This window comes from Sardina pilchardus, chromosome 12, assembly GCF_963854185.1.
Source record: "Sardina pilchardus chromosome 12, fSarPil1.1, whole genome shotgun sequence".
Lineage (NCBI taxonomy): Eukaryota > Metazoa > Chordata > Actinopteri > Clupeiformes > Clupeidae > Sardina > Sardina pilchardus.
This window is the reverse complement of record NC_085005.1, coordinates 13,214,326-13,240,578: the sequence shown is the minus strand read 5'-3', so window position 1 is coordinate 13,240,578 and position 26,253 is coordinate 13,214,326. Positions and strand designations below refer to the sequence as shown.

Sequence of the window (26,253 nt, the reverse complement as noted above, 5' to 3'; positions counted from 1 at the left end):
TTATCAGCCAAGTTTCATATGCACAGGTCCTCAGTCCCCAGTATGGATACCGAATACATGTCTTTTTTTGGGAGAAAAATGCTATATCAGCATGACCTGTATAATTGCTCTTACCCTGGAAAGAATAAAGCAAAGAGGGAGACCACTGCTCTGGGCCCTGGAAGACCGTGATATGGACCAACAACTATTGCTGATCATCAATCCCTTAGCACTTCCATGTTTCAATTCTGTTTCCTTGATATCTGTGAAATACCACAGGGTTGTTGATGTTTTTTATAAAAAGAAAACTTAAACGTGTAGGCTAATAGGGCTCGGGCACACGTGCTGCGTTCTAGGAATATTGCCGCCATGTTGGTAGCGCACCAAACGTAATAATTGGAACATTGCTCGCTTTTTGCATGGACTATTCTGTCCTTAAAACACCCCTAAATGTTCGTTTTTAAACATGTGCAGCTGACCGAGTGGTTACTGGTCTCCAAAGATCTTCTATAGCAAGTTTAGCAGTGAAATTCAAATTCTGTTGTGTTATATTAGGCACACAAGGTATCTGAAAAAGTACTTCCAGGATTTCTAAAATCCCTGATAAAAGATGACAGAAGCTGTAACTCGCTGCTAAACTTGCTATAGAAGATCGTTGAAGACCAGTACACTCGGTGAGCTGCACATTTTAAAAAATGAACGTTAAGGGGTGTTTTAAGGACAGAAGTCCATGCACAAAGAGAGCAATGTTAAAGCCATACAGAGCTCCATTCTAAAGCTGACAAATTCCACAAACAGGCTCAATCGTAAAGATTTCAGTGTCAAACACTCGTTTTCATACTAGGCAATACAGAAAACAGGCTTAAAGTGTAAAATACCGAAATATTCCATATGAGCTTCTTAACGAATCTGGGAAATGCGGCCAATGACAAAATAAGAAAGACGCACAGAGACAAAAACTAGCAGCTTAAATACACAGGACTTAACAAGATTAACAAAGCAGAGAGGGGAAGGGAACTTGTATGACTGGTGTGACTTGTTAGAGCTCTTCTGTGTGTGTATGTCATATAGTCATAGTGTTGAAGTCATATAATGTTAACATTTTAAGTAGCAATATAGCCTATCTCAGTGGTTCAGGCCTAGTGGTTTTAACCATCGGCAATCCTCTTCAGATACTGCTTCTCCTCTTCTCCTCCTTTTAGCATTTCCTTCCATCTCTTCGTCTCTTCTGCATTAAGATTGGACACTAAGCGCTTTTGCCAGGAGCGTAGAGGCGATACCAGTAGACAAAGCACTCCCTTTAGAATCTGTACGATACTACCACACACCACAACCTTCACATCCACCACATGAATTCCTGCTTCGCTCAGCTGAATCCAGATCTCATTGGAATGCATGGTTGTGAAGTTTTGGTTTGCATTTTCTTCTTCTGGCATATTCTGCATAGTTTCTTTAATATACATATACAAATGCCACAGGGCTTGACGAATGGACATGAGGCAGAGGACGATGTGACCACCTGCCTCTTGGAGTTTGTGACCCGCCTGGCACAGCTCTTGTACTGTCCTTGCTGTAGAGATGTGAGTGAGCACAGAAAATGAGCACAGTGAAAAATCATTGGATAGGTCATTAGCCAGGCTCAGGGGTCTATCATAATGCACTGAATCTCAATTCTGGATTCACTTATAGCATATGAACTTTCTGGTTATGCTGCTTAAATACGTATAGACAGATATTGCTTTTCTATAGTTGTTGACGTCAAGACATACCATGTCTCAAGGTAAATTATTTGTGCAAATGTGTGCCTCTCTCTCCACCAAATGGGAAAAAGAAAGGAGCCTACATTGCTATACTGATAACTATGAGGGTAGGTTGCTAACGTTTACATGTCTGAAGCAACTGACGTTACAGAAATGGTTGGATAACATTAGTTATTTCATTGCAATACTCTATCAAAACAAACATACTGTAATCTTGAGCATACTGTTCATCTTAACCAAATGTATCTACCTTACACAAGGTTTCTTACCGTCTATTAAACTGAGGATACAAATCATTAAATCCATTGTGTTTTCAAAGTCTCTCCTCAGTCTTCACTTCTCTCTTGGTGTTTGTTTTGCTAATGAAGCCTTGTAGTGGGAAAACGAAACTGAATCTGTCACAGCACACCTGCCTGCTCCACTCCCACATTGCTATGACCCTGCCCCCCCCCCCCCCCCCCCTGTGTGTGTGAGTGTGTATGTGTGTATGTGAGTGCATGATATAATGAAGTTTCATCAAGAGATAAATATTACCACTTTAAAGGTACATGCAAGATTTTCACCTTTACAAAGCCAATCTGATGGTAATAGAACTTGTAGGCAAATCGTTCACCTAGCATAACTATAAAGCAAAGATGTAGCGAGTCCCTACTGAGAAAACCAGCCATGCAACCTTCAAGAGCGGAGCCCCGCCGAATCTTGCGAGAATCGTCATATATGACCTTGGTCGTAGAAATAACTCTTTGGGGATAGTTTTTGCCTGTTGTTAGAATAGAATATATACTTTTTTGATCCCGTGAGGGAAATTCAGTTTTCTGCATTTAACCCTATTTAACCAAATTAGTGAACACACAGCACACAGTGAAGTGAATCACACAACTCAGAGCAGTGAGCTGCCTGCCCAACCAGCGGCGCGCAGGGAGCAGTGAGGGGTTAGGTGCCATGCTCAAGGGCACTTCAGCCGTGGTGGACTGGTCGGGGATTGAACCGGCAACCCTCCGGTTACAAGTCCGAAGCCCTAACCAGTACACCACGGCTGCCCGGTTGCCTGGTTAACCTTTCACCTCCACAACAAAAGCATTTGCATTGTGTACAGGGGTGATAAGTAGCAAGAAGTTTGCTATTTACAATAGCAGTGAACCCTACGCATGCCTTTAAATACTTCATTTTAAATACTGTATGACTTAAAATGTACCTTCTCTGTAATCGTGTAATTGCTCTATATGTGAATCACTTAAGAAGCCCTTCATCCTGACCATACGCTCAGAATAGATTATCATGATTCCTTTAATCAGTTTCATGGGGTGGCCAAACCATATTTGTATGTATCTCAATCTTTGAATTGAATCTCAATTCCTTGCATGTAGGCTATTCATGTCAGCAGCATTCCATGCAAATCGGTTGCATCTAAACTGATGAAACACAGTTCTTTTCGATATTATATTTAGAAATGTAAGCGTAAGTGTAACCAACAACCGATAGGTGTCTAGTTGGTTTACAGTTGCATGCTTTCATTCTAGCTCATGGCCATGGGCAGATCTCTTCAGATACCGCTACCCCTTCTGCTTCTCCTCTTCTTTTATGCAGCTTCATCATAGTATTAAGATAGCAGGGAGCAGATCCAGAAAGCATCCTATTTAGGCCAAAGTGAGATATTTTAAATTAATTCTGCCCATAATAGGGAGCCAGCGGGGAGTAACTAAAAGTGGTAAAAGTTGTAGTGCATTGCCTTCCTTATACAGAGACAGTAACATCATAATGTAATTAACTTTGAAATGACAGTAATAAGTAATACATAGGCTTTTGAAGCAACAGCGTACTGTATGTGTCTTTATGTGAGTTTGTGTGTGTGTGTGTGTGTGTGTGTGCCCGTGCGCGTGCACATGTACAGTAGCTGATATGACCCCCCCATCAATGTAATTCCATAACACTTGGCATGTATTCAGAGGGTGTAATAATGGTCCTACACTTCAAATTGCGTAGTCTTGAACCTGCCAGCCAAAGATATCTGTAACCACAATGCCTCGTTTTTGCCTTTTCACTTTTAACTAGGTGGGGCTATATTGTACCTCAAATGAGGATTTGAATATGGAATGTGTTGGCATGGCTCCTAGAAACCAACATAGCCTATATAATAATTTATTCAAATAATTTGGTCATACTCAAAATATACACAGAAAACTGCTGTAAAGGTAAATCAGGCTTCTCGGCCAAGTATACAAGTGTAAGTGTACAAGGAATTTGATCTGTGCATTTTTTCCCATCCGTGAATTAGTGAATACACAGCGGCGCTTGGCAGCAGTGAGGGGTTAGGTGCCTTGCCCAACGGCACTTCTGCTGTGGATGATGTGGGTATGGGAGAGCCATGGAGGTATTATAAGAACTGGAGAGAGGGACTAAGTCCCGCCCCCATTCATTTCAATGGCCGATGCTAGGCTAGCTACTTCAGCCAAAAAAGTTTGAAATTGGCCGCAGCCATCTTTGAGAAAATGGCGTTCCATGGGTGTCCATTTCCGTCACCAGCTAGAATGAGCCAATTAGGTTCCACGTTACAACGAGACAACATAGGTACATCGTTGATGAAGATTGGAGAGTGAGAGAAGGTGTTCGTGAACGCGCTCCTATCGTTACAGGCGCAAATGTATTTAATTATTTGAGTTGGGATGGTGGTGGAGAAGTTTGCCCCTTGTCTCGAAATCCTATAATGTGATATGCATATGTCACGATATAATAAACATGGCGAGTCAATATTGAGCAAGAATTCACTTAGCATACACATAAATATGATCCCCACAGTAAATGCTTTGAACTGACTGTAGCCGTTATGTGCGCAATAGGCTGTCTACCCGACGAAAATGACTCTTAATAAGTAGACATGGGATGTAAGAAACGTGTGGATACCAGATATGCTATTTGTGCTGCACCCAGTGTGAATTTGCAGTTTAAACCTACATTTGTAGACAGACGAAATGAAGACAACGCATATTATAGGCTTACCGGTAGAAGCGCGCATCCATGTGTTATGTTTCGAGCAGCATGCATTTTAAGTCTGCTGTCACTGTCGGAAACTTTTGCCGTTATCTACTGTATGTGACCCCCAACGCTGCGTTGCTATGAACTAGGCTACAGGTCTGCAGCTGAGCGTTTTAAAATAGTTTTCATAGCCTAGCCTACACGACAGCGAGTAGGTTAATAATTGGGTTTAGTTAGAGAATTTCTTCGCATTTCCTAGAATGTCTTATCATACCTTGCCAACTCATACATAGTCTAATGCAAATAAATTATAATAGGCTAGTAACCTATTAGAACGACATTTGCTTTTTTCTTTTATTCACAAAGCCTGGTATAATGATAATCCACAGGCATCAAGTATCGGTAACTTAATCCTAGTAGTCAGTCATTTTATTTATGTCTTCTAGAATGCGTTATCAGCATGGACGCGCGAGGACGCTCGTGCCGAAATCGAAACTCGTGCATGAGCTGAGACAGCTCGTGCATGAGCTGTCTTGTGCATGCGCTGGTGCCGGATATGGTACAACCATGGAACGCCATTTTTTCAAAGATGTCGGCGGCCAAATGACATGCTAACTGGCTGAAGCTAACCCTCCAAATCCTGACCCCCTGGGGAGAGCAGTGCTCAACCACCACTCCCCCAACTCACATTGTTCCTACTGGTCAGGATTGAACCGGCAACTCTTCGGTCACAAGCCCGAAGGCCTTACCAGTAGGCCACGGCTGTATCCCACCTTGCCTCCTTTCGGGGGGGGAATTAATCTAAACAAAAAAAAACAATGGTTCTGTGTCATCCTTGTGGGGCTACATGGCCACCAAGTTTTGTGCAGCCAGACTTTCAGTTGTTCAGTTACTCCATGAAACTGGAACTGGGAGGAGTGGACCTGAGAGGATCTCACCAGCAGTGATTTTTAAAGGAGTAGTCAGTGATCAGTAATCGGATTACTTGTTCAAAGTAGCTGTGGCAACACTGCTCACCAGCCTTATCAGCCAAGTTTCATATGCACAGGTCCTCAGTCCCCAGTATGGATACCGAATACATGTCTTTTTTGGGAGAAAAATGCTATATCAGCATGACCTGTATAATTGCTCTTACCCTGGAAAGAATAAAGCAAAGAGGGAGACCACTGCTCTGGGCCCTGGAAGACTGTGATATGAACCAACAACTATTGCTGATCATCAATCCCTTAGCACTTCCATGGATATACCTCTGTGGTATTATCGGTTGGAGATCAATGGTTCAGAGTTCACATTGCCAATATACAGTGCCAATAGAAAGTCATTATACCCTTTACAAATGAAAAACTATAATAACAGGGTTGGAAAACTCATCATACCCCTGACTTACTTCGTTGTTCCTTTTGCTTTCAATACAGCCATCAATCTTGATATGCCTCTATTAGCTTTGCACACCTAGATTGGGGAATATTTGCCCAAACTTCCTTGCAGAATTTCAGTCAAAATTAAAGTTAAAATTCAGTCAAATTCTGTAGGACATCAATTTTCTTTGTGAATGAAAAATGTATTGTAAATAAATAAATGTTTTACTTAAAACAGGGGTTGTAAGCATTGGAACCCCTATGTGTTAAAATTCTCATAGAGGCAAGCATTTTTTTTAAATGCCAGTTATGTCATGGATCCAGGACACTAGTATGCACCCTGATAAAGTCCCCTTTGCCTTTGGAATTAAAATAACCTAACAACATCACATACACCATACCTAGAGATTGGCATGGTTTTATTTCAGTTAGAATATTAGCTGGTTTTAGCTCAATGAGAATGAAACCAGCTAATAGACTAACTCAAATATCATTTTTTCATAACGCGCCACAGCAACTGAGTGCACACGCTGAGACGTGATATATTTCAACTCGTCTTAAGCCCACCTTACACTGACAAGATTTGGGAAATATTCTTGAAAGATTATAGTATTTTAACTAATGCCCCTCATTCAAACTTTACTCAAAAGACTACAATCTTTCAAGATTTTTTCCCAAATCTTCTCAGTGTAAGGTAGGCTTTAGTTTAAGCAAAGACCCTTAAGGCGTAGCAAGATACGTCGTCGTAGTTCATGTCTATGGGCGCAAAACGGGGATCACTTCCTCTGCATAAAGAGGCGCGTCATTGCGTGTCAGACGTATTCATGGGTTTCATCAGGTCCCTTTCCACAGGTGTACAAAATCAAGCACTCGATTATCAATGCTTGATGATGTTCCAAAATAATCTTGCTGCTCTTTCAAGCCCTCTACATTTATTAGTTCTAATATGGAAGTAACACACACAAAGCATACATTTCAAGGAATTGAATAAAAACATCAATGGAATAATGGAAATATGTCGCTGCTCTCATTAAGTTACCCCAGCGCCATCTGATCGTCGTTAGCACAAATCAGGATTTGGTTCAGCTGGCTGGCTAATGTGTTGTCAAGGTAGAGCGTACGTAGCAACCGGCCAATAAGCAGAATAAACAAGAGGGGCACACCTGATATAAAGTCGATTTTCTCCAGACGGGAATGCTCAAAAATGCTAAAAATGTACCTGAAGTGGTCAGAAGGGGTTGAGGGTCATGAAACCGTGCCCAAAATTCACATTCCTAACTCTAGAGAATGGAGGTTTTAGCTTATAGTTGAAATTCTGATCTATGTCCATAGACTTCAATGGAACAGTTGCTGCCTCTGCTCTGCATAAAGGGGGATTTTGACCCCCCCTCTTGCGATTTGGGTTCCAGGAAGTGGCTTCTCATGAAGTATCTTGCTCCGCCCCTTAATGATCTTTGGTTTAAGTGTAACTGCACCCCATAACTCCACCCACTTCACATTTCTGAAAAAGGCTTTCAAAATGGGCGGGACGTTCTGAAATTTGGAAATGAGGGGAACATGCGAACAATGGTGATTTTGTGTCTATCTGGGAATGAGTGCTGCAGACATGGGCTGTGTCTGAAACATAAGTACACACGCTGGGCAGTGTGCATTTTCCAGAAGTTACGTCAGAATAGACTGTCCGAAAGTCAAGCGCTCTCACTAGATGGGTACTTTGTTTGGCGTGATTTCCAAGTGTGCATCGATGCATCTTTTTTGGCCTCAGATATCCCATAATCCATTGAGCAGCGCAGGTCAAGCTCCACACGTCATGCAAATTGTCAGCACACCCCCCTCCCCGAGTCAGGTGACGCCAGCTAGTTTGTGCTGTCCAAATGTAGGTAGGGACGCATACTGAGGAGCAAGCTAACTGAGACGCTATTGGAAAGAAGGTACTATCCAGCGTGCGTGCTTGACTTTTGGACACAGCCATGGTTTATCACAGGCAATCAAGGCAGCAGATGTTGGGGCGTTTCATTCCTAATTTGTAGCGACCCGGTGACGTAGAGTCGCCAGAGAAGTGCAGGACTACGGCAGCATTTTGGACCAAAATGCCATGGCATGTTTCAGCCTGTAGAAGGCGCGGAGCTCCAATACAAAATCATACAAAATGTTACTTTTCTCGGGAAACACGATTTTAGTCAATATTGACCCTTGTAATAGTGTAGTTCGCCACTTACAAGTAATTTCAATCAATCAACAGCTCAAAAAACATATTTTAGGGTGCAGTTACACTTTAAAGCTACACTAGGCGGTTTTCCACCGAAAACGAACCATGGTGTTGAACTGGTGCCATTCGAAAGGCTTTGAACCGTGGTGCTATCTAGTGAACCCATGGAGGTATTATAAGAACTGGAGAAAGTGAACAAGTCCCGCCCCCATTCATTTCAATGGGAAAAGTGCCAAAATTGAACGATTTTTTCAGGCTTCAACATGGCGTTTCAAGGGACTTGTTTCCGGTGCCGTTTTACTTAGCCAATTAAGTGCCAGGTTACTGATTGATGTAAAGTACAGAAGGAGAGCTCGTGCCCACACTAAGCTCGTGCATGAGCTGAGAGTGAAACAGCCACCAATCAGCATGAGGAAAACGCAGGGAAAACGGCACCGGACATGATGTATTTCTGGAAAATGGCGACGAGGAAGTGCCTTGCTAATCGGCGAAGCTAATCAGTCAAATCCTGACCCCCTGAGTGAACCAGCCTGCATTTACAGTTCTGAACCGAACCAAGGATGCGTCATCAACAATGGGTGGTGCACGCAAAAGCAAAAGTTAATAGGCGAGTTCGTGATGGCGCAAAACTGCACAACACAGCGCAGCACAAGATGCACGTGGTTAAAAATCTGTCCACGATGGTCTAGATGGCGTGTTTACGACTCGGCAGTCGATATCACATGGCCTCAACTTATCGCGGGAGCAAGGCTGGGCAAGGCGGCTGCTGAGCAGCTGCCTTCATGACGTCAGGACTTTGCCCTAATTGGCTTTTACATCCCTGACGTATGTGCAGGTGTTTAGATCCCTCTTCATGTCCACAAGGGTCCGTGCCTCATGTTTCGTCACATGGTCACATCTAGACTACGGGAAGTAGAGAGAGTACAACTTCACAGCAGCGTTTGTATCCCTGCCCCTGCTGTCACCGGCAGATCTCGCTGCTGCAAGAGGCCAACTTGAACGCGCCTAATGAGATGCATAAACGGGAGAATGATATGACCCGTTGTCCCATAAAAAGGGCAGTAACTAGCTATTTAAAATGCTGGTCAACGTCAGCAGTGCAATGCTAGTTGAATCATTTTGTTTACTCATGGCAACAGTTGATATGGACGGAAAACTCATGCTTTTGGCCTTCTCCCCTCTGAATTGCGCAATGACACGCCCACTCCGGTTCGCAGGAAAAAACAAGTATTTTTTGGTTCGACTTCCGAACCAAGGTGCCACGTTCCGAAACCGGATTTTGTTTGGTGGACATACGACGAACGGTTCAAATGTTGGTTCGCGAATGGGAACGGAGCCGGTTCTCTGTCGGTGGAAAAGGGCTAACTGTGGATTTCTTGGCTTAATGTTTTGAGGAAATTCTCCCATCTAGTGGTAAAATGGTATATTACAACAGATTCCAGCTCCGAGCACGTTTTACCAGCTATGGAAGCTGCTTCATTAATGTCTGCGGACACAAGATATCATGAATCATTAATTCTCTTAATGAGGTTCTTTTAGAAAAGTACATGTAAATTAGTGTCTGTGAAACTATAGCTCATATACTTCATGCCCGATATTTTGGCTTATATTCAGCAAGCAACTTAACACACAAACACACCCCCACACTTCTAAGGCCATGTCCACACGTAGCAAAACGAACTCCCCCCCCCCTCCGCTTTACCTGGCAGCGTTTCAAGAGTATTTGCGTCCAAACGGATCCATCTCAATCGATCTCAATTACGACTCAACACGCTACTTCATATTCCAGGCCTTTACGTGGCGCTGTTTCAGTTCACCAAATCACCAAAAACGGAGAGGAAGAAGAAGTTCTAGCTTTAAAAAGACTTTGGTTCTAATGAGACGTCGAGGTGAAAACTATTCTTACATGAGTGGCTAGAGCACCTGCCAAAAACTCCCGTTTCCCCCTTGTTTCTCTCCTATCTTAAGGTCATCTCCTGCCGCCCTCCCGTTTTGTTGTTTCTCCCGAAAAACTCTCGTAATTTGCATGGCCATCATACTTCATTCGAAAATCACTGATCCATTCATTTTCTGACAACAGCTTGCCATAAACCCGACACATATAGCCTACGCAATCACTTACTTTCAATTTATTTCAACCGTTCTGTGAACGTAAACCCAATAAGGAAACCGGTGCAGTTCACAGCCGAGTCTCGCAAGCAAGCGGGCTATTGTTAGCCTAGGCTACTCCAGAATTACCTGTTATGAAATGGTTGGAAATTGAATCGATTAACACATCACAAACTGTTCTTGAGTGTAGCCTAAAGCCTACCTTACATTGCCAGACTTTGCAAAGATTTGGAAAAGATTTTTGAAAAACTACAGTCTCAGACCCTCTCACATCTAAAGACAATTCATTGAGGTTTTAGTCACAGTCTAGTCACAGGCCAGTCTCAGATTAGGATTTTGCAAAGACTGTGGGTCACTATTTACAAGACTGCTGCTAGATTCCTTCAAATTATTTCCATCGTGCAATAGGCTACACGTCATCATTCACAGGAAATCACATGATAGCCTACTCATATCAAAGTAATTTTTTCGCGTTTCTGCAGCATTGTTTGATGTGTGACATCACTAACAGATATAGAGCTGTTCTGTCACGTAGAACAACCGACTAATAAATTATAAGAAATGAAATAACAAATAATCATAAAGGCTACAGCTGTCGCCTATTTTGCCCCTTCCTGTTTCATGTTCGCGCAAGGTTACTATTGGTTTTTAATGTTCACGTCACTATTTGCATGAGCCACGACTGAAAAGACTTCCGATAATATCAAACATGTTTGATATTGTCGTAACGGCAAAACTAGAAAAAGACTGCCTCCGACGGACTTAAAACCGCTAAGATTGGCACCTTACACTAAACGATTTAGATGACGGGAGCGCGCTGCGATTTCAGTACAACTCCCAAGATTTCCGCCCGATTTTGGAAATTTAGTCGCCGACTGTTAAAACAGACCAAAATCGTGCAATGTAAGCCAGCCTTAACTTGTGTCCTCGAAACAAAATCTGACAGCAGCTTTGGAGTTTTGGAAGTAGGCTGCAGGCAGCAGTTGGATAGGCTGCATAGGATCTAGGTAAGGTAAAAAAAACAACGACCGAAATGTAGTAGCGTTATCCCGTTATTTTGAAAGCTAAATGTTGACAGGTATGGGCTAGGGGTTGAGGAGTGTGGCGATGACATCATCGAAACGCAGGTATATGCGTCTTCCCCCGTCCAAACGAACGCTAGAGGGATGCGTATTCGAACTTATGCACTCTGGGACCCGGTTTCAGATCGATTCGTTTTAGGGCTATGCGTTTGCAGTATTCGTTTGGACGAACGGCCTAAACGAAGCAAAACAGCTGCGTTTCACCCAAAACTCGTCTCCGTCTGGACAAGGCCTAAATCCACACAAAGATATTCACACAGACACATGCAAATACACCCCCCCCCCCCCTCCCCCAACACACAGGCACTCAAGTACACACACACACATACACGCACAAATGCACAAAGACTGAAAGTCCTCTGCATAAAGTAAGCCCGGTTTGACTATTGAGAGACCTTATAAGGCGGTTATAGTCATTCATAAAGGGTCTGAATGTCAGATTAAAACATACAAAATTAGCTTATGCTCTGTCACAAAAAAAAAAAAACTGAGACAGCTTGCCCACTTAGCCTAATTGATGTAGCCTTGCTAAAATCACTAGACCCTGCTGTACCTGAGCTTTTTTGAAGGCGAACTTCAGAGGTCTAGGTGCTTGATTGTATACACCTGTGGAATAGGACCTGATGAAACCATGAATATTAGACCAAAGATCCTTAAGGCGGAGCAAGATACTTCGTCATAGTTCATGTCTATGGGCGCAAAACGGGGATCACTTCCTCTGCATAAAGAGGTGTGTCATGCCCATAGACTTCAATGGAACAGCTCTACATAAAGGGGGATTTTGCCCCCCCTCCCTCTTGCGATTCGGGTTCCAGGAAGTGGCTTCTCATGAAGTATCTTGCTCCGCCCTTAATGATCTTTGATTAGGCCTAGACTATTTAAGTGTTCAGCTGCATCATCAACTAAAACCTGATCAGAGGCTTGGTCAACTTTCAATTTGTGGTAATTGAGTAGCTCTATTTATAGGCTACTGGAAGAGCTGTGGGAGCAAGGTTTATACAGCTCTCTGGTTGTAGGCTACCACTTTTATGAAAATGAGGCTTAAATCAAACAGGGGAGTGTTTTCATTTTTGTGTCTTGTGCTCCTTTGTATTGGCCAAATATGTGGTACAAGCCTTGACCCAGTGCAAAGAGATGAGCTGCATCATGAGAAAAGGTCCAAGAATATTCAGACTGGGACCATTGCTTTCGGCACCGGGGATATTTCACTGGGTCGAAATCCGGAACATGAGAGCCGATATGTTGGAGAAAGCACTACAGACGATGGCTCCGAGAACATTCAAGCTGACGATCCACATCCAGGCCTGTTGGGTGGACAAAGCAAGATTGCTGACTTCAGGGTCTGGAGTCGTATGCGACCAAATTTAGTATGTACTGATGATTTCATGAAGTTCTCGGCACAAGGCCCTGGGTGTTCTTCACTCCAGTTATACAGAGGTAAGAAAAGTGTATTGTTTATTATTTTAAGTGTGCATGATAACTGACATTGGCCTAATTCAGCTGATTCTTTGCAACCCTTTCACATGAGGTGTTGGCAACAATATCTTGAGACCATACATTCTTTTCTCTTCTACTCCACAGGTGGCTTGCCTCTCTCACTAAGCCAGCTACCACAAGACTGTGGCTCCTCTGTGCAAAGGACTGCGGTGGGCCTCATGTTTCTTGCCCCTTTTGGTGGCTGTGATGTTATAAAACAGGTAGGCTATAGTTTTCATGCTATGTTAGCATGTAATCTAATCTAAATCTAATTATGTATGTCATTTTTTTTATTTATGTTTTGTTTCTTAAAAATTGGTCTGAGTGGCAGTAGCATTAGCCCATAGAGATGCCATCAGTCACTATAACTCCTTTTTTTATAAATGTCCTACCTTTGACCAGTCTATAATTACTTTGTCTTTAAGTGGAAATGTATATAGATTTAAGTCATTGGGGAGAAGCCTACTGAATTTATCCTGTTTTTGATTTCCCTTAATTAAGCAATTGCCGAATTGACACCTGCAAATAAAATGAAGATGCTTAAATCGTCCTTAATTACTCCCTAAATAGCAACAAAATAAAAGGAATTCCTGACTTGATACCTTAAATGTAAGATTAAGGGGTTTCGGACTCGCACCTTAAGATTAAGGCCCACTTAAAGTGGTTTTGATACATTTTAGGGGTAATTGAGATGGCACATGACTTTCATAGTGAATCGACAACAAAACCAAGAGCAGGCAAAGTTTAAAGAAGAGGATGTGTCTAACCTAATTGTAAAAGTAAGCCTGTTGCAGTAGTCCATGGTTTGCTTGTTATATCTATTTTAACAGAAGGTGCTGCATAAAGTTTCCTTTGTTATACCAGGGAGTTTTAGCGTTGTTTGATTGCCCTCTTCATGCTTTTTTGTTGCCATGTTTCATGAATTGATTCAGTAGATTGAATGTACAATTAAGCCTTCTCGGGTTAAGTCCAATCAACACACCAGAGGGATGGAGGTGGTGTTTACTGAAGACAAAATAATTTAAGCAATTAATAAGTGTTTCAATTAATGTGGACTTGTTTCAGTTTTGTTGAGCTAGGTGTATGACTGCATTATTTTATACCTTCCAGGGAAATAACCACTTGCTGCAGATGTTGTGGCATGGCAATCCGGTAACCCTCTCCTGCCCTGTATCAAGCTCAGAGCAAGTCTCTCCAGTTGTATCTACTACTCTAGCTCCAGCTACACAAGCCCCTACTACAGCCGCCAAGCTTCCTCCTCAGAATCAACAGCAGCAACAGTGGATGCAGCCGTTCTTTGGAGGCTACTACCCAGTAATGCCAGTGACTCCCCCTGAAACTACTGTTGCACCAACTACAGAAGCACCAACTACAGAAGCACCTTCCACAGCTGCCAAGCTTCCTCCACAGAATCAACAGCAGCAACCGTGGATGCAGCCCTTCTTTGGAGGCTACTACCCAGTAATGCCAGTGACTCCCCCTGAAACTACTGTTGCACCAACTACAGAAGCACCAACTACAGAAGCACCTTCCACAGCTGCCAAGCTTCCTCCACAGAATCAACAGCAGCAACCGTGGATGCAGCCCTTCTTTGGAGGCTACAACCCTGTAATGCCTGTGACTCCCCCTGAAACTACTGTTGCACCAACTACAGAAGCACCTTCCACAGCTGCCAAGCTTCCTCCACAGAATCAACAGCAGCAACCGTGGATGCAGCCCTTCTTTGGAGGCTACTACCCAGTAATGCCAGTGACTCCCCCTGAAACTACTGTTGCACCAACTACAGAAGCACCAACTACAGAAGCACCTTCCACAGCTGCCAAGCTTCCTCCACAGAATCAACAGCAGCAACCGTGGATGCAGCCCTTCTTTGGAGGCTATAAACCAGTAATGCCAGTGAGTCCCCCTGAAACTACTGTTGCACCAACTACAGAAGCACCTTCCACAGCTGCCAAGCTTCCTCCACAGAATCAACAGCAGCAACCGTGGATGCAGCCCTTCTTTGGAGGCTACAACCCTGTAATGCCTGTGACTCCCCCTGAAACTACTGTTGCACCAACTACAGAAGCACCTTCCACAGCTGCCAAGCTTCCTCCACAGAATCAACAGCAGCAACCGTGGATGCAGCCCTTCTTTGGAGGCTACTACCCAGTAATGCCAGTGACTCCCCCTGAAACTACTGTTGCACCAACTACAGAAGCACCAACTACAGAAGCACCTTCCACAGCTGCCAAGCTTCCTCCACAGAATCAACAGCAGCAACCGTGGATGCAGCCCTTCTTTGGAGGCTACTACCCAGTAATGCCAGTGACTCCCCCTGAAACTACTGTTGCACCAACTACAGAAGCACCAACTACAGAAGCACCTTCCACAGCTGCCAAGCTTCCTCCACAGAATCAACAGCAGCAACCGTGGATGCAGCCCTTCTTTGGAGGCTATAAACCAGTAATGCCAGTGAGTCCCCCTGAAACTACTGTTGCACCAACTACAGAAGCACCTTCCACAGCTGCCAAGCTTCCTCCACAGAATCAACAGCAGCAACCGTGGATGCAGCCCTTCTTTGGAGGCTACAACCCTGTAATGCCTGTGACTCCCCCTGAAACTACTGTTGCACCAACTACAGAAGCACCTTCCACAGCTGCCAAGCTTCCTCCACAGAATCAACAGCAGCAACCGTGGATGCAGCCCTTCTTTGGAGGCTACTACCCAGTAATGCCAGTGACTCCCCCTGAAACTACTGTTGCACCAACTACAGAAGCACCAACTACAGAAGCACCTTCCACAGCTGCCAAGCTTCCTCCACAGAATCAACAGCAGCAACCGTGGATGCAGCCCTTCTTTGGAGGCTACTACCCAGTAATGCCAGTGACTCCCCCTGAAACTACTGTTGCACCAACTACAGAAGCACCAACTACAGAAGCACCTTCCACAGCTGCCAAGCTTCCTCCACAGAATCAACAGCAGCAACCGTGGATGCAGCCCTTCTTTGGAGGCTATAAACCAGTAATGCCAGTGAGTCCCCCTGAAACTACTGTTGCACCAACTACAGAAGCACCTTCCACAGCTGCCAAGCTTCCTCCACAGAATCAACAGCAGCAACCGTGGATGCAGCCCTTCTTTGGAGGCTACAACCCTGTAATGCCTGTGACTCCCCCTGAAACTACTGTTGCACCAACTACAGAAGCACCTTCCACAGCTGCCAAGCTTCCTCCACAGAATCAACAGCAGCAACCGTGGATGCAGCCCTTCTTTGGAGGCTACTACCCAGTAATGCCAGTGACTCCCCCTGAAACTACTGTTGCACCAACTACAGAAGCACCAACTACAGAAGCACCTTCCACAGCTGCCAAGCTTCCTCCACAGAATCAACAGCAGCAACCGTGGATGCAGCCCTTCTTTGGAGGCTACTACCCAGTAATGCCAGTGAGTCCCCCTGAAACTACTGTTGCACCAACTACAGAAGCACCTTCCACAGCTGCCAAGCTTCCTCCACTGAATCAACAGCAGCAACTGTGGCTGCATCACTACTTTGGAGGCACCCCAGTAATGCCTGGCTCTCCTTGAAACTACTCTTGCACAAACTACAGATATACAGAACTTTTATTTTCCATCTTGTAAGTCTGTTATTTAATGCCTATATTAAAATATCTACTTGGGATTTAAGTTGTCTGAAGTAATTTGTTCCAGCTGCTCTTCCTGAATGGGTTTTACTTGAGACTTGTCATGATTAATGCCAAAACTGGAAGTTTCAAGCTCTAATGCCATATTGCTTGTGTGTGTGTGTGCACAACAATGGACTTCAAATTTCAGTCCAAGTCCTTGTTTCTATTCAATGTGCCATGGGGGTAAGGTTTGAGAGTCTGTACTCATCAAAGTTCTTTAGCTCATTTCTCTTCAGAGTAAGATAAATGGATGGTCCACTAGTGATGACTGCAATGGATAATCAATTAAATACTCTGTGTTATGAAAGGTTAGCATTTGCCCAAAACTTTCTTTACATAAAATGTTGACTTGTTTCCTAAAGAATAATAATTTGAAACTTCATACTGACTAACCCTTGTAAGGTGTTTGGGTCTTTGGGACCTGTGTTCATTGAAATTATGCTATTTCTTCAGACTTCACACTAGCCTTGGATAATTTTCTATGAACATTAATTTTCAATGCCTGCTCCCAGTACACCCACTAACGCAACGATACAGGCAGTGGTGGACGAAATACACAAATCCTGTACTTGAGTGAAAGAGATACACATGGGTAAATGTTACTCCCGTAGAAGTCCTCCTTTTACATTTCCACTTGAGTGGAACTACAAAAGTACTGTATCTGCCTTCAAATATACTTAAGTATCAAAAGAAAGAGTCCTGACATTTGTTTGCATGTACTATTGTTGAAATGATTTGGCACAGCCAAAGGCATTCATTGAGCCTTTCTCCCTCATTCAAGGACAAAATCAAATAAGAATTGTTGTATGTAAAAAGAACTAAAAGCAAATTAATGTGATCTTAGATACTTCAAAGTAACCCGTTTTTGCTTTGTGGAATGCTTTACACTTTCGGACCAAATCAAGACGTCCCCTTTGTGTTTACAGTTTTTGTCCGTTGCTTGAACACATTTGGCAACTTCGCTCACTGTGCCAACTCTACGCACAAGTCAACATAACACAACACTTGGAAATATACCTTTCACATCTATGTCAAATTGAAAGCCTACTATCAGTACCTAAACCCCGCAATCAAAACCTAACAATCCTTTGTCAAAATGTAATACACTTGCATCATATGCATACACTTTCAGATCAGGAGGAACACACTAGTCTACTTTATATAAAACATATTTGAATACAATTTGCAAAAACTTTATATAAAACATTTTTGAGTTGGGGCTCTCAAAATAACTGATTAATTTAGATGGATTCATTTGAGATAAAATAACTGTTAAAAAAATTAATGCAGATTAATCAACGACCTTTGACCCGGAGCCAGTCTAGTCAGTAACCATTAGACATTAAAATGGGGAGACGAGAATGTGCTGCCTGGATCATTGATTGGAACATTTACTTTAAAAAAAAATGGCCTGACGGTGTTAAAAAGAAAGTGTTGATTAAAACAAAGTCCTCTGCAATGTCTGCCGCACAGAATTTGCATATCACCAGAGTTCGTCAACTCTTAAGTACCACATTACTGCAAAGAAATAGTGTTGATATTGCGATTTTGCGATTACATTTTATATGCGATTAATTTAGATTAATTAAACACAGAGTATGTGATTAATTAGATTAAAAATGTTAATCGATTGACAGCCCTGATTTGAATACATTTTGCAAAACACTGGGAAATATACTATTCACATTACCATTCACAATGGCAAAACTGAGGGTATTTTGTAGATGGCTGATTGGTGTTTAGTTTTGCAAGTAACTACCTTCAAGTGTGTATTTGAGAGGTTGCAATTACCCGATGTGTTTTGTATTTTGAATACATGTGTTTAACAAATGGTACTCTGAGATTTCATTTTTGAACAAAGTGTCTAATGTATCTCATAGATAGTATATGCAGGACCAAGTGTGTCGCATAAAGGAGTAAGTGTGTGTCAGAATTGCAACTAGAGTGCAAAGCAGCACTTTTGTTTAAGGTATAGGTATGTATGTATGTGTATGTGTTTGAGATATGGCAACAAAACTTCAAGTTCTGTTACTTTAGTTTAAGCATGGGTCTAGTGTTCAAGCAATGGGCAAAAACTGTAATAGTGTCAGATTGTCTCTCACTGTATATCTATCATTGTCATTTGCTCGAGGGCATCATGAGGCTAGTTATGGTAACATCAATATTGTGCAAAGAGGTCAACAGGTACGGTAAATCATGGATATAACAATAACTTGTGTTGGGCAACACCACTATTTAGTAGGGGTGTGCATTGGCACTGCCCTCACGATTCGATTCGATTACGATTCACCAGGTAACGATTTGATTCAATTCGATTCTACGATGCATTGCAATGCATCAAAATTCTACTGCACACAACAAGGCAAATTTGTCATCAGACAGGCAATTCAAGCAGTCATGTTGTGGGGGGGACGGGGGACCTTGAAATTGTATGAAATAACATTTTAAACCTTGGAGTATTATATTAACCCATATCCTGATATAAAGAGAAAATACTGAAATTCTGATATTCATGACAGCTCACGTTATGCATATTATAGACTATATTCATATTACAACTACACCTCTTTAATTCAGCTATCTGCTTAAAGCCTTAAAATAATATAACAGTAAACAGTAGCATAGTTGGCTAGCTTACCACAGTCTACTGGTTGGACTGTTCAGTTTCCTTAGGGTGACCAAAAAAATCGGGACAGTCACGAAATACAAGCAGTTGTCCCGATCCCTAATCCTGCCCTAATTGTCCCGAAAAATTGTCTGATACATTAAAAAAAAACTATTTATTCAAGGCTTCTCATTGCCTGTATGTTTAGGGGATTTAAAAACTATTAATTTAAGGCTTCTCATTGCCTGTATGTTTAGGGGGGAAATGTGTGTAGCATAGCCTAGGCTACTTGTGCGATAATACTTTCTCATTCATTGTTGACGTAGAGGCTCAGGCAGCTCTGTGACCTGATGAACATAGCCTACCGCTAAAAAGCACAAGCGAGTGCACAAGTTGCAGCCGTGAGGGAGCTGCCACGAGAAGTGATTGGTCGTATAAAATGAAAGTTGCTGATGTCTGGGTTACACAAACAACAACACATTTGTTAGGTTTTCTTATTGACCTATAGGCCTAAATAAAAAATAATATGTTGACATTATGAAGCCTAGCTTCTTTTTAGCGTTGCATTAGGCTTGTTTACCAAAAAAAGTGTGGAGAGCATAGACCGGCGGAGAGGGGCTTTACTTATACTGTTCGGTAAAGTTGCACGCATAGTCAATGGAAATCGTTCATGGAGACAGACGCGTTGTGCACGGAGAGGGGGGGCTGTGGCTGTGTGTGTAGTATATCTCAAGAATGATCAGTAGATCATGTACTGATTAGTTGACACCTAGTGGCTGTATATGGGATTGATTTGTAAGCCTGGCCTGATGAGTCAGTGCACATGAGTTCGGGAGACAATAAAGGTCACATACAAAGTGTTAACGCATACGTTGGACTCCAAGGGTTTTTATTCTTAACCACTTTACAAAAGAACACAACATGGTGTCAGAAGAGGTGTTTTCTTCATCCACGAAAACGAGACGACATTGATCTACGGTGCAACTGCAGTGGAAAGGAGAAAAGTAGGCCTATACTGTTGAGTTAGCATCGAACGAACCAAAGTTTTAGCATGGACCAGTTCAAGCCACCTGCACCGCTCGTGCTCACCGGCAATGTAAGCGAGAATTGGCGACGCTGGGAGCAACGTTTCAAGCTGTACATGACGGCCGCGGGTGCGGATGACAAGGAGGAACCGGTGAAGGTTGCCATTATGCTGCACACGGTAGGAGAGGATGCTCTAGAGGTGTACAATACTCTCCACATTGAGGCTGCTGCAGAGCAAGCTACGTTAAAAGAGATTTTGGATGCATTCAGAAAATATTGCATACCAAAGAAAAACATTGTGTTCGAGCGCCATCAGTTTTGGTCGTTACCCATGCCAGAGGGAGCCACCGTTGATAAGTTTGTGACCGAACTTCGCCAGAAATGTAAAAATTGTGAATTTGGAGTGAGTGAAAATGACATGATAAGAGACAAGCTTGTGTTTACTGTGCCTGATGCTCGCGTAAAGGAGAGACTGTTAAGAGAAACGGACTTGACTTTGGATAAAGCAGTTGATATTTGCAGAGCGGCAGAAGCTGCTAAATCGCAAATGCGTGAAATGAGGACAGCGCAGCCAGAAGCATCAGTGGAGGCACTACGCAGAGTGACGTCTCGCTATGAGAAAAAGAAAGTAAACATAAAATAACAGCCGAGACTACCAGATAAAGTAAGAACACAAGCAGCTAGTTCATATGCATGTGGGAAATGCGGCGGGACACATACACCACGGCAATGTCCAGCTTTTGGCGTCATATGCCATAATTGTAGCAAGAGAAATCACTTCGCCAAAATGTGTTCCTCATCTGAAGACAGGTTAGGCACTGCGAGAAGCGTGAATGACCTTGACAGAGAAGTTGAATCTCTTTTCATAGGGACTATGTCCTGTGTAGGATTAAACCACAAGACTCAGCTGGCAGACAATGCATGGTATACCACAGCCAACATAAAAAACACTAGTGTTAAGTTCAAACTGGACACTGGCGCTGATGCAAATGTGCTACCACTGAACATGTTTCAGAAGATTCCAGGTCCCAATCATCTGAAGCCCACACAAGTAGCTCTCGTGGCTTATGGAGGAGCACGCCTGAAACCAGAAGGAACTGTGAGGTTCACCTGTGAAACGGCCGGGAGAAAGTCAGATTTGCAGTTCTTTGTCACCAAGCACTCGTCCACTCCAATCCTGGGCAGGGAAGCATGCGAGGAGCTGCGGCTGATAAAGAGAATGGAGATGATTGCAGTTAAGGCACCAACCACAAAAGAGGAGTTGGTGGAGGCCTATCCGTCTGTCTTCAGTGGCCTGGGCCAGTTTCCAGGGGTGCATCACATCCACACTGACCCAGACGTGGCCCCAGTAGTACATGGCTGTAGGAAAATTCCCATTGCTGTCATAGACCGATTGAAAACAACACTGCAGGAACTTATTGACAGAGAAGTCATAGAGCCCGTGACAGAGCCCAGAGTGGGTGAATAGCCTTGTCATCACAGAGAAGAAAAATGGGTCTCTGAGGGTGTGCTTGGACCCTCGTGATCTGAACATGGCAATTAAGAGGCAGCATTTCTCAATACCCACCCCAGAAGAGGTCCTGTACAGGTTGTCAGGGAAATCCATTTTCACCATCTTAGATGAAAAGGATGGATATTGGCAAGTGAGACTTGACAAGCCCTCATCAATGTTGTGCACGTTCAGTACACCGTGGGGCAGGTTTCGTTTTAAGAGACTTCCTTTCGGCATTAAGTCTGCCAGCGAGGTCTTCCAGCAGAAAAATTGTGAGACATTTGAACATATCGACGGAGTGCATATAATTGCAGATGATATGATAATCGCCGCTGCGTCTGAGGAAGAGCATGATGCTATATTGCGGAAAGTCATGGAAGTTGCACAAGCAGCCAACATCAAGTTCAACAAAGAAAAGATTCAGTACAAGGTGGACTCAGTCAGATACATGGGCCATGTCGTCACCTCCAATGGTGTAAAACCTGATGAGTCCAAGGTGTTGGCCATCAAGAACATGCCTCAGCCTGAGGATAAAAAAGGGCTACAAAGGCTACTGGGAATGACAAGGTATCTCTGCCAGTATATCCCAAACGAAGCCATGATAACCAGCCCACTAAGGCAGTTGTTGAGAAAGGATGCTGCTTGGCACTGGAACCATGAACACACTGCTGCACTGGACAAGCTCAAGCACGCTCTCATGCAGGCCCCAGTGCTCCGGTTCTATGATCAGACCAAGCCACTCACCATACAGTGCGATGCATCAAAAGATGGACTTGGCGCCTGTCTCCTTCAGGACGGTAGGCCGCTGTCTTATGCTTCAAGAGCACTTACAGAATCTGAGAAGAACTATGCTCAGATAGAAAAAGAGCTGCTGGCGATAGCTTTTGCAACAAAACGCTTTCACCAGTATGTTTATGGCAACACAGTGACTGTACAATCAGACCACAAACCGCTTGAAATCATTTTCAAGAAGCATCTGAGCAAGGCACCAGCACGGCTACAGCGCATGTTATTGCAGCTCCAACGCTATGATCTGAAGATAACCTACACTCCAGGCAAGGACATGCACGTTGCTGATACCCTGTCCCGTGCTGTTGTGTCTGACTGCAGAGATGATGCGAAAGAGGATCTGTTTGAGGAGCGAGTGGTCCACTCAATGGAGGCCACAGCTGCCCTGGACACAGACACTCTCAAAAGACTGAAGGAAGCCACATCGAGAGACACTGTACTGCAACAGGTACTGGATATGCACCACAATGGCTGGCCTAGAAGACGAAGCAGCATTGCCACAAATCTACACCAGTACTGGCCCATGCGAAATTCCATCAGCATCAAGGATGGCATACTGATGACTGGTGACAGGATTGTGATTCCTCAAAGTGTGAGACAGATAATGCTTGACAGACTGCACCTTGCACATCAAGGGATCCAGCGGATGAAAGCGCAGGCGAGAAAAGTGATGTACTGGCCAGGGATGTCACAAGATATAGAGCACATGGTGGAAAGCTGTGCTTCGTGTCAACAGCTCCAGCCACAGAATCATAAAGAGCCTCTGATTCCACATGAGGTACCTGAGCTGCCATGGCTGAAGATTGGGGCTGATATTTTTGAGCTTCATGGACAGTCATACCTTGTGATGGTGGATTATCTGTCGAAATATCCAGAGGTGCTCCACTTACCTGACAAAACTGCCTACACAGTCATACGCAAGATGAAAGCAGTCTTCGCAAGACACGGAATTCCAAAAGAGTTGGTAAGCGACCATGTTCCTTTTGCGAGCTGTGAAATGCGAGAGTTTGCAGTTTCATGGCGCATTAAGCTTGTCCACTCTAGCCCTGGATATCCGCAATCTAACGGCCTCGCAGAAAGGATGGTGAAGACAGTAAAGCACACGCTTAAGAAGGCAACACAGACAGGTACAGACCCGCACTTAGCTCTCCTATCACTAAGAAACACCCCAGTGACTGGCACAGAGTTTTCACCAGCACAAGTTCTGATGGGAAGAGTACTACGAAGCACCTTGCCGAGCTCCACAGCTGTGCTACAACCGTCTATCCCAGATGGTTTCCACTCCAGGTTAAAACATCTACAAGCCAGACAAGAGCACTACTATAACTACAACTCAAAGCCTTTGCCTGAGTTTGCTCCGGGTACCACTGTTCACATGGCGACACGGCGTGGATGGGAACCAGCTACAGTGGTAAGCAAAAGAATGGAACCCCGCGCATATGATGTACAAAGTCCCAGTGGTGTCACTTTCAGGAGAAATAGACGTCATCTGAGACGAATCCACCCCAGTCTGCTGAGAGAGGATGATGCAGAGCTGCTGGAGCAACCAGTGACTTCACAAGACGAGGATCCTGGGTCTCAGGCCATGCAAGACCAGGATATGCCCACCTGTGAAGACAACAATCTCGCCCCAGCTACTCCCATCTGTACCACCAGAAGTGGGAGACATGTGAAACTTCCTACAAAGTTCAGTGACTTTGAGTTAAGATAATGCTGAGGTTTAGCCCACTGATGAGTCAAGTTCAGGCTCTGTTTGTGTATGTGTGTTTAATGAGCGGTGTTTGATTTTGTTTTGATATTCCACAGAATGACAGCTGTGATGAAAAAAAAAAAAAAGAAGGCGAGATTGAAATAATGTACTTAGTTTAAAAGGTTATGTTTGAGCAATGTAAGGATATAATGTAACTGTCTTTAACTGGTGTCAGTTCAGGTTCAGTTATCAAGTCAAAGATGTGTCTCATGCTTAAAAAGGGGGGATGTAGTATATCTCAAGAATGATCAGTAGATCATGTATTGATTAGTTGACACCTAGTGGCTGTATATGGGATTGATTTGTAAGCCTGGCCTGATGAGTCAGTGCACATGAGTTCGGGAGACAATAAAGGTCACATACAAAGTGTTAACGCATACGTTGGACTCCAAGGGTTTTTATTCTTAACCACTTTACAAAAGAACACAACAGTGTGTGTGGGCAAGAGACGAAGGGGGACTAGGGGAAAGAAATGCAGCTTTACGAATACGATGCGTGTTTTAAATTGCGTTAAAAAATTAATGAATAACAGAACGCATATGTGGCGGCTGTGTTGAATCTGTGGTGCACTGCCACAAATTAGTCTATGTCTGGGGAAACACTGTACAGGCGGCGCATGTCATTACAACATTGCTCTGGAAATGCCACCGGAATTAATGGAAACGTCAACTTTACTGTACTCGAGGCCAGAAAATAAATAGTGACATAATCGATTATGGCACGTTGCCGCATCGATGCTGAATCGTGCATGCCCCGCATTGCAATGCATCGCCGAATCGATTATTGTTGACACCCCTACTATTTAGAGCCTAGCTTACTTAATAGAAAGTACACGTGTATTTGGACAGTCTCTTTTTCCAAAAGAAACTTAAGCTGTACTTCAGCTGTTGCGGATTTGATATGTTGGCTTAAAAACTACAAAATAAGCTTTTAGGGAATAACATAGTTCAATATGGAAAAAATGGTGGCATGTTCCCTTGAAGCAGTAGGGACCGTCTAGCATGCAGATCTTTTAAATCTACAGTACACATACACATTCACATGCAGACACACCCAAACACACACCCCCACGCTCACGCAGATAGACTTCTAAATACACACACAGATATTCACAGACACACGCAAATGCCTCCCCCCCCCCCCCCCCCTCCCCACACACACACACAAACACACACAAACACAAACACAAACACACACACACACACACACACATACTGGCACTCAAGTACACACACACATACACATACATTCACAAATGCACAGGGACTAAAAGTCCTCTGCATAAAGTAAGCCCAGTTTGACTATTGAGAGATCCTATAAGGCACCTATAGTTATTCATAAAAGGTCTGAAGAACATCAGATCAAACATAAACATGTAGCTTATGCTCTGTCACAAAGAAATTACTGAGACTGCTTGTCCACTTAGCCTAATTGATGTACATGTAGCCTTGCTAAAACCGCTGGACCTGTTCAGCTGTTAATGAAATTAAAGAGTTAGCCAAGAGCCCTATTCCTGGGTTTCATCAGGCCCCTTCCCACAGGTGTGTTAATCAAGCACCATACAGTCTGCATAGACCTCTGAAGTTAGCCTACAAAAAGGATCCTTCTTTGCCTTCAAAGATGCCGTCTATGCCCATATAAGGAGATCCGGGAGTTAATTGAAGCTAACTGCCTATTGCAAGTTGCTTTTTAAGTTAGCTCTGGGGTAGCAAAGATCAAAGTGTGCCGTCTTCACCTACCGAAGATCACAATATCCACTAGACGGCAGTGGACAAAACTGTGTAGCGAAAAACGTCTGCATTTCCAATGTCATCATCCCCATGAGAGTTTAACAGGTGCGATAATTGAAAATCCCCATGTTATTTTCCCATGGAAAAAATCTCAAGATACCGGATCTCCTTATTTGGGCAAAGATGGTAGCTTTTTTGTAGGCGTACTTCAGAGGTCTATAGCAGGCCTAGACTATTTAAGTGTTCAGCTGCA

General features: G+C 43.5%; 2 protein-coding genes across 3 annotated transcripts; both read left to right on the top strand.

The window, feature by feature from the left end:
- Positions 1–12,396: 12,396 nt before the first annotated feature.
- On the top strand, positions 12,397–16,609 carry LOC134097946 (mucin-2-like). Of its 2 annotated transcripts, XM_062550902.1 has the most exons (5): positions 12,397–12,907; positions 13,052–13,167; positions 14,057–14,885; positions 15,312–16,280; positions 16,413–16,609. In XM_062550902.1, exons 1-5 carry the CDS (start codon positions 12,499–12,501, stop codon positions 16,508–16,510), a joined length of 2,421 nt encoding a protein of 806 aa, XP_062406886.1. In that variant the 5' UTR covers positions 12,397–12,498; the 3' UTR covers positions 16,511–16,609. The 2 variants fall into 2 exon arrangements, with proteins under 2 accessions (XP_062406886.1, XP_062406885.1); XM_062550901.1 differs by having other exon boundaries at positions 14,057–16,280.
- A 5,162-nt stretch (positions 16,610–21,771) lies between these two features.
- On the top strand, positions 21,772–24,231 carry LOC134098369 (uncharacterized protein K02A2.6-like). Its single transcript, XM_062551400.1, has one exon. It carries the CDS (start codon positions 21,772–21,774, stop codon positions 24,229–24,231), a length of 2,460 nt encoding a protein of 819 aa, XP_062407384.1.
- Positions 24,232–26,253: the final 2,022 nt, after the last annotated feature.

What these genes read in the sequence shown, in the direction of transcription:
- LOC134098369 (XM_062551400.1), top strand. Translation starts at nt 21,772, where the DNA reads ATGGCAATTAAGAGGCAGCATTTCTCAATACCCACCCCAGAAGAGGTC.
- LOC134097946 (XM_062550901.1), top strand. Translation starts at nt 12,499, where the DNA reads ATGAAAATGAGGCTTAAATCAAACAGGGGAGTGTTTTCATTTTTGTGT. An exon ending in TTCACTCCAGTTATACAGAG is followed by an intron (nt 12,908 to 13,051) that starts GTAAGAAAAGTG and finishes TCTACTCCACAG; the next exon opens with GTGGCTTGCCTCTCTCACTA. An exon ending in AGCACCAACTACAGAAGCAC is followed by an intron (nt 16,281 to 16,412) that starts CTTCCACAGCTG and finishes CTACAGAAGCAC; the next exon opens with CTTCCACAGCTGCCAAGCTT.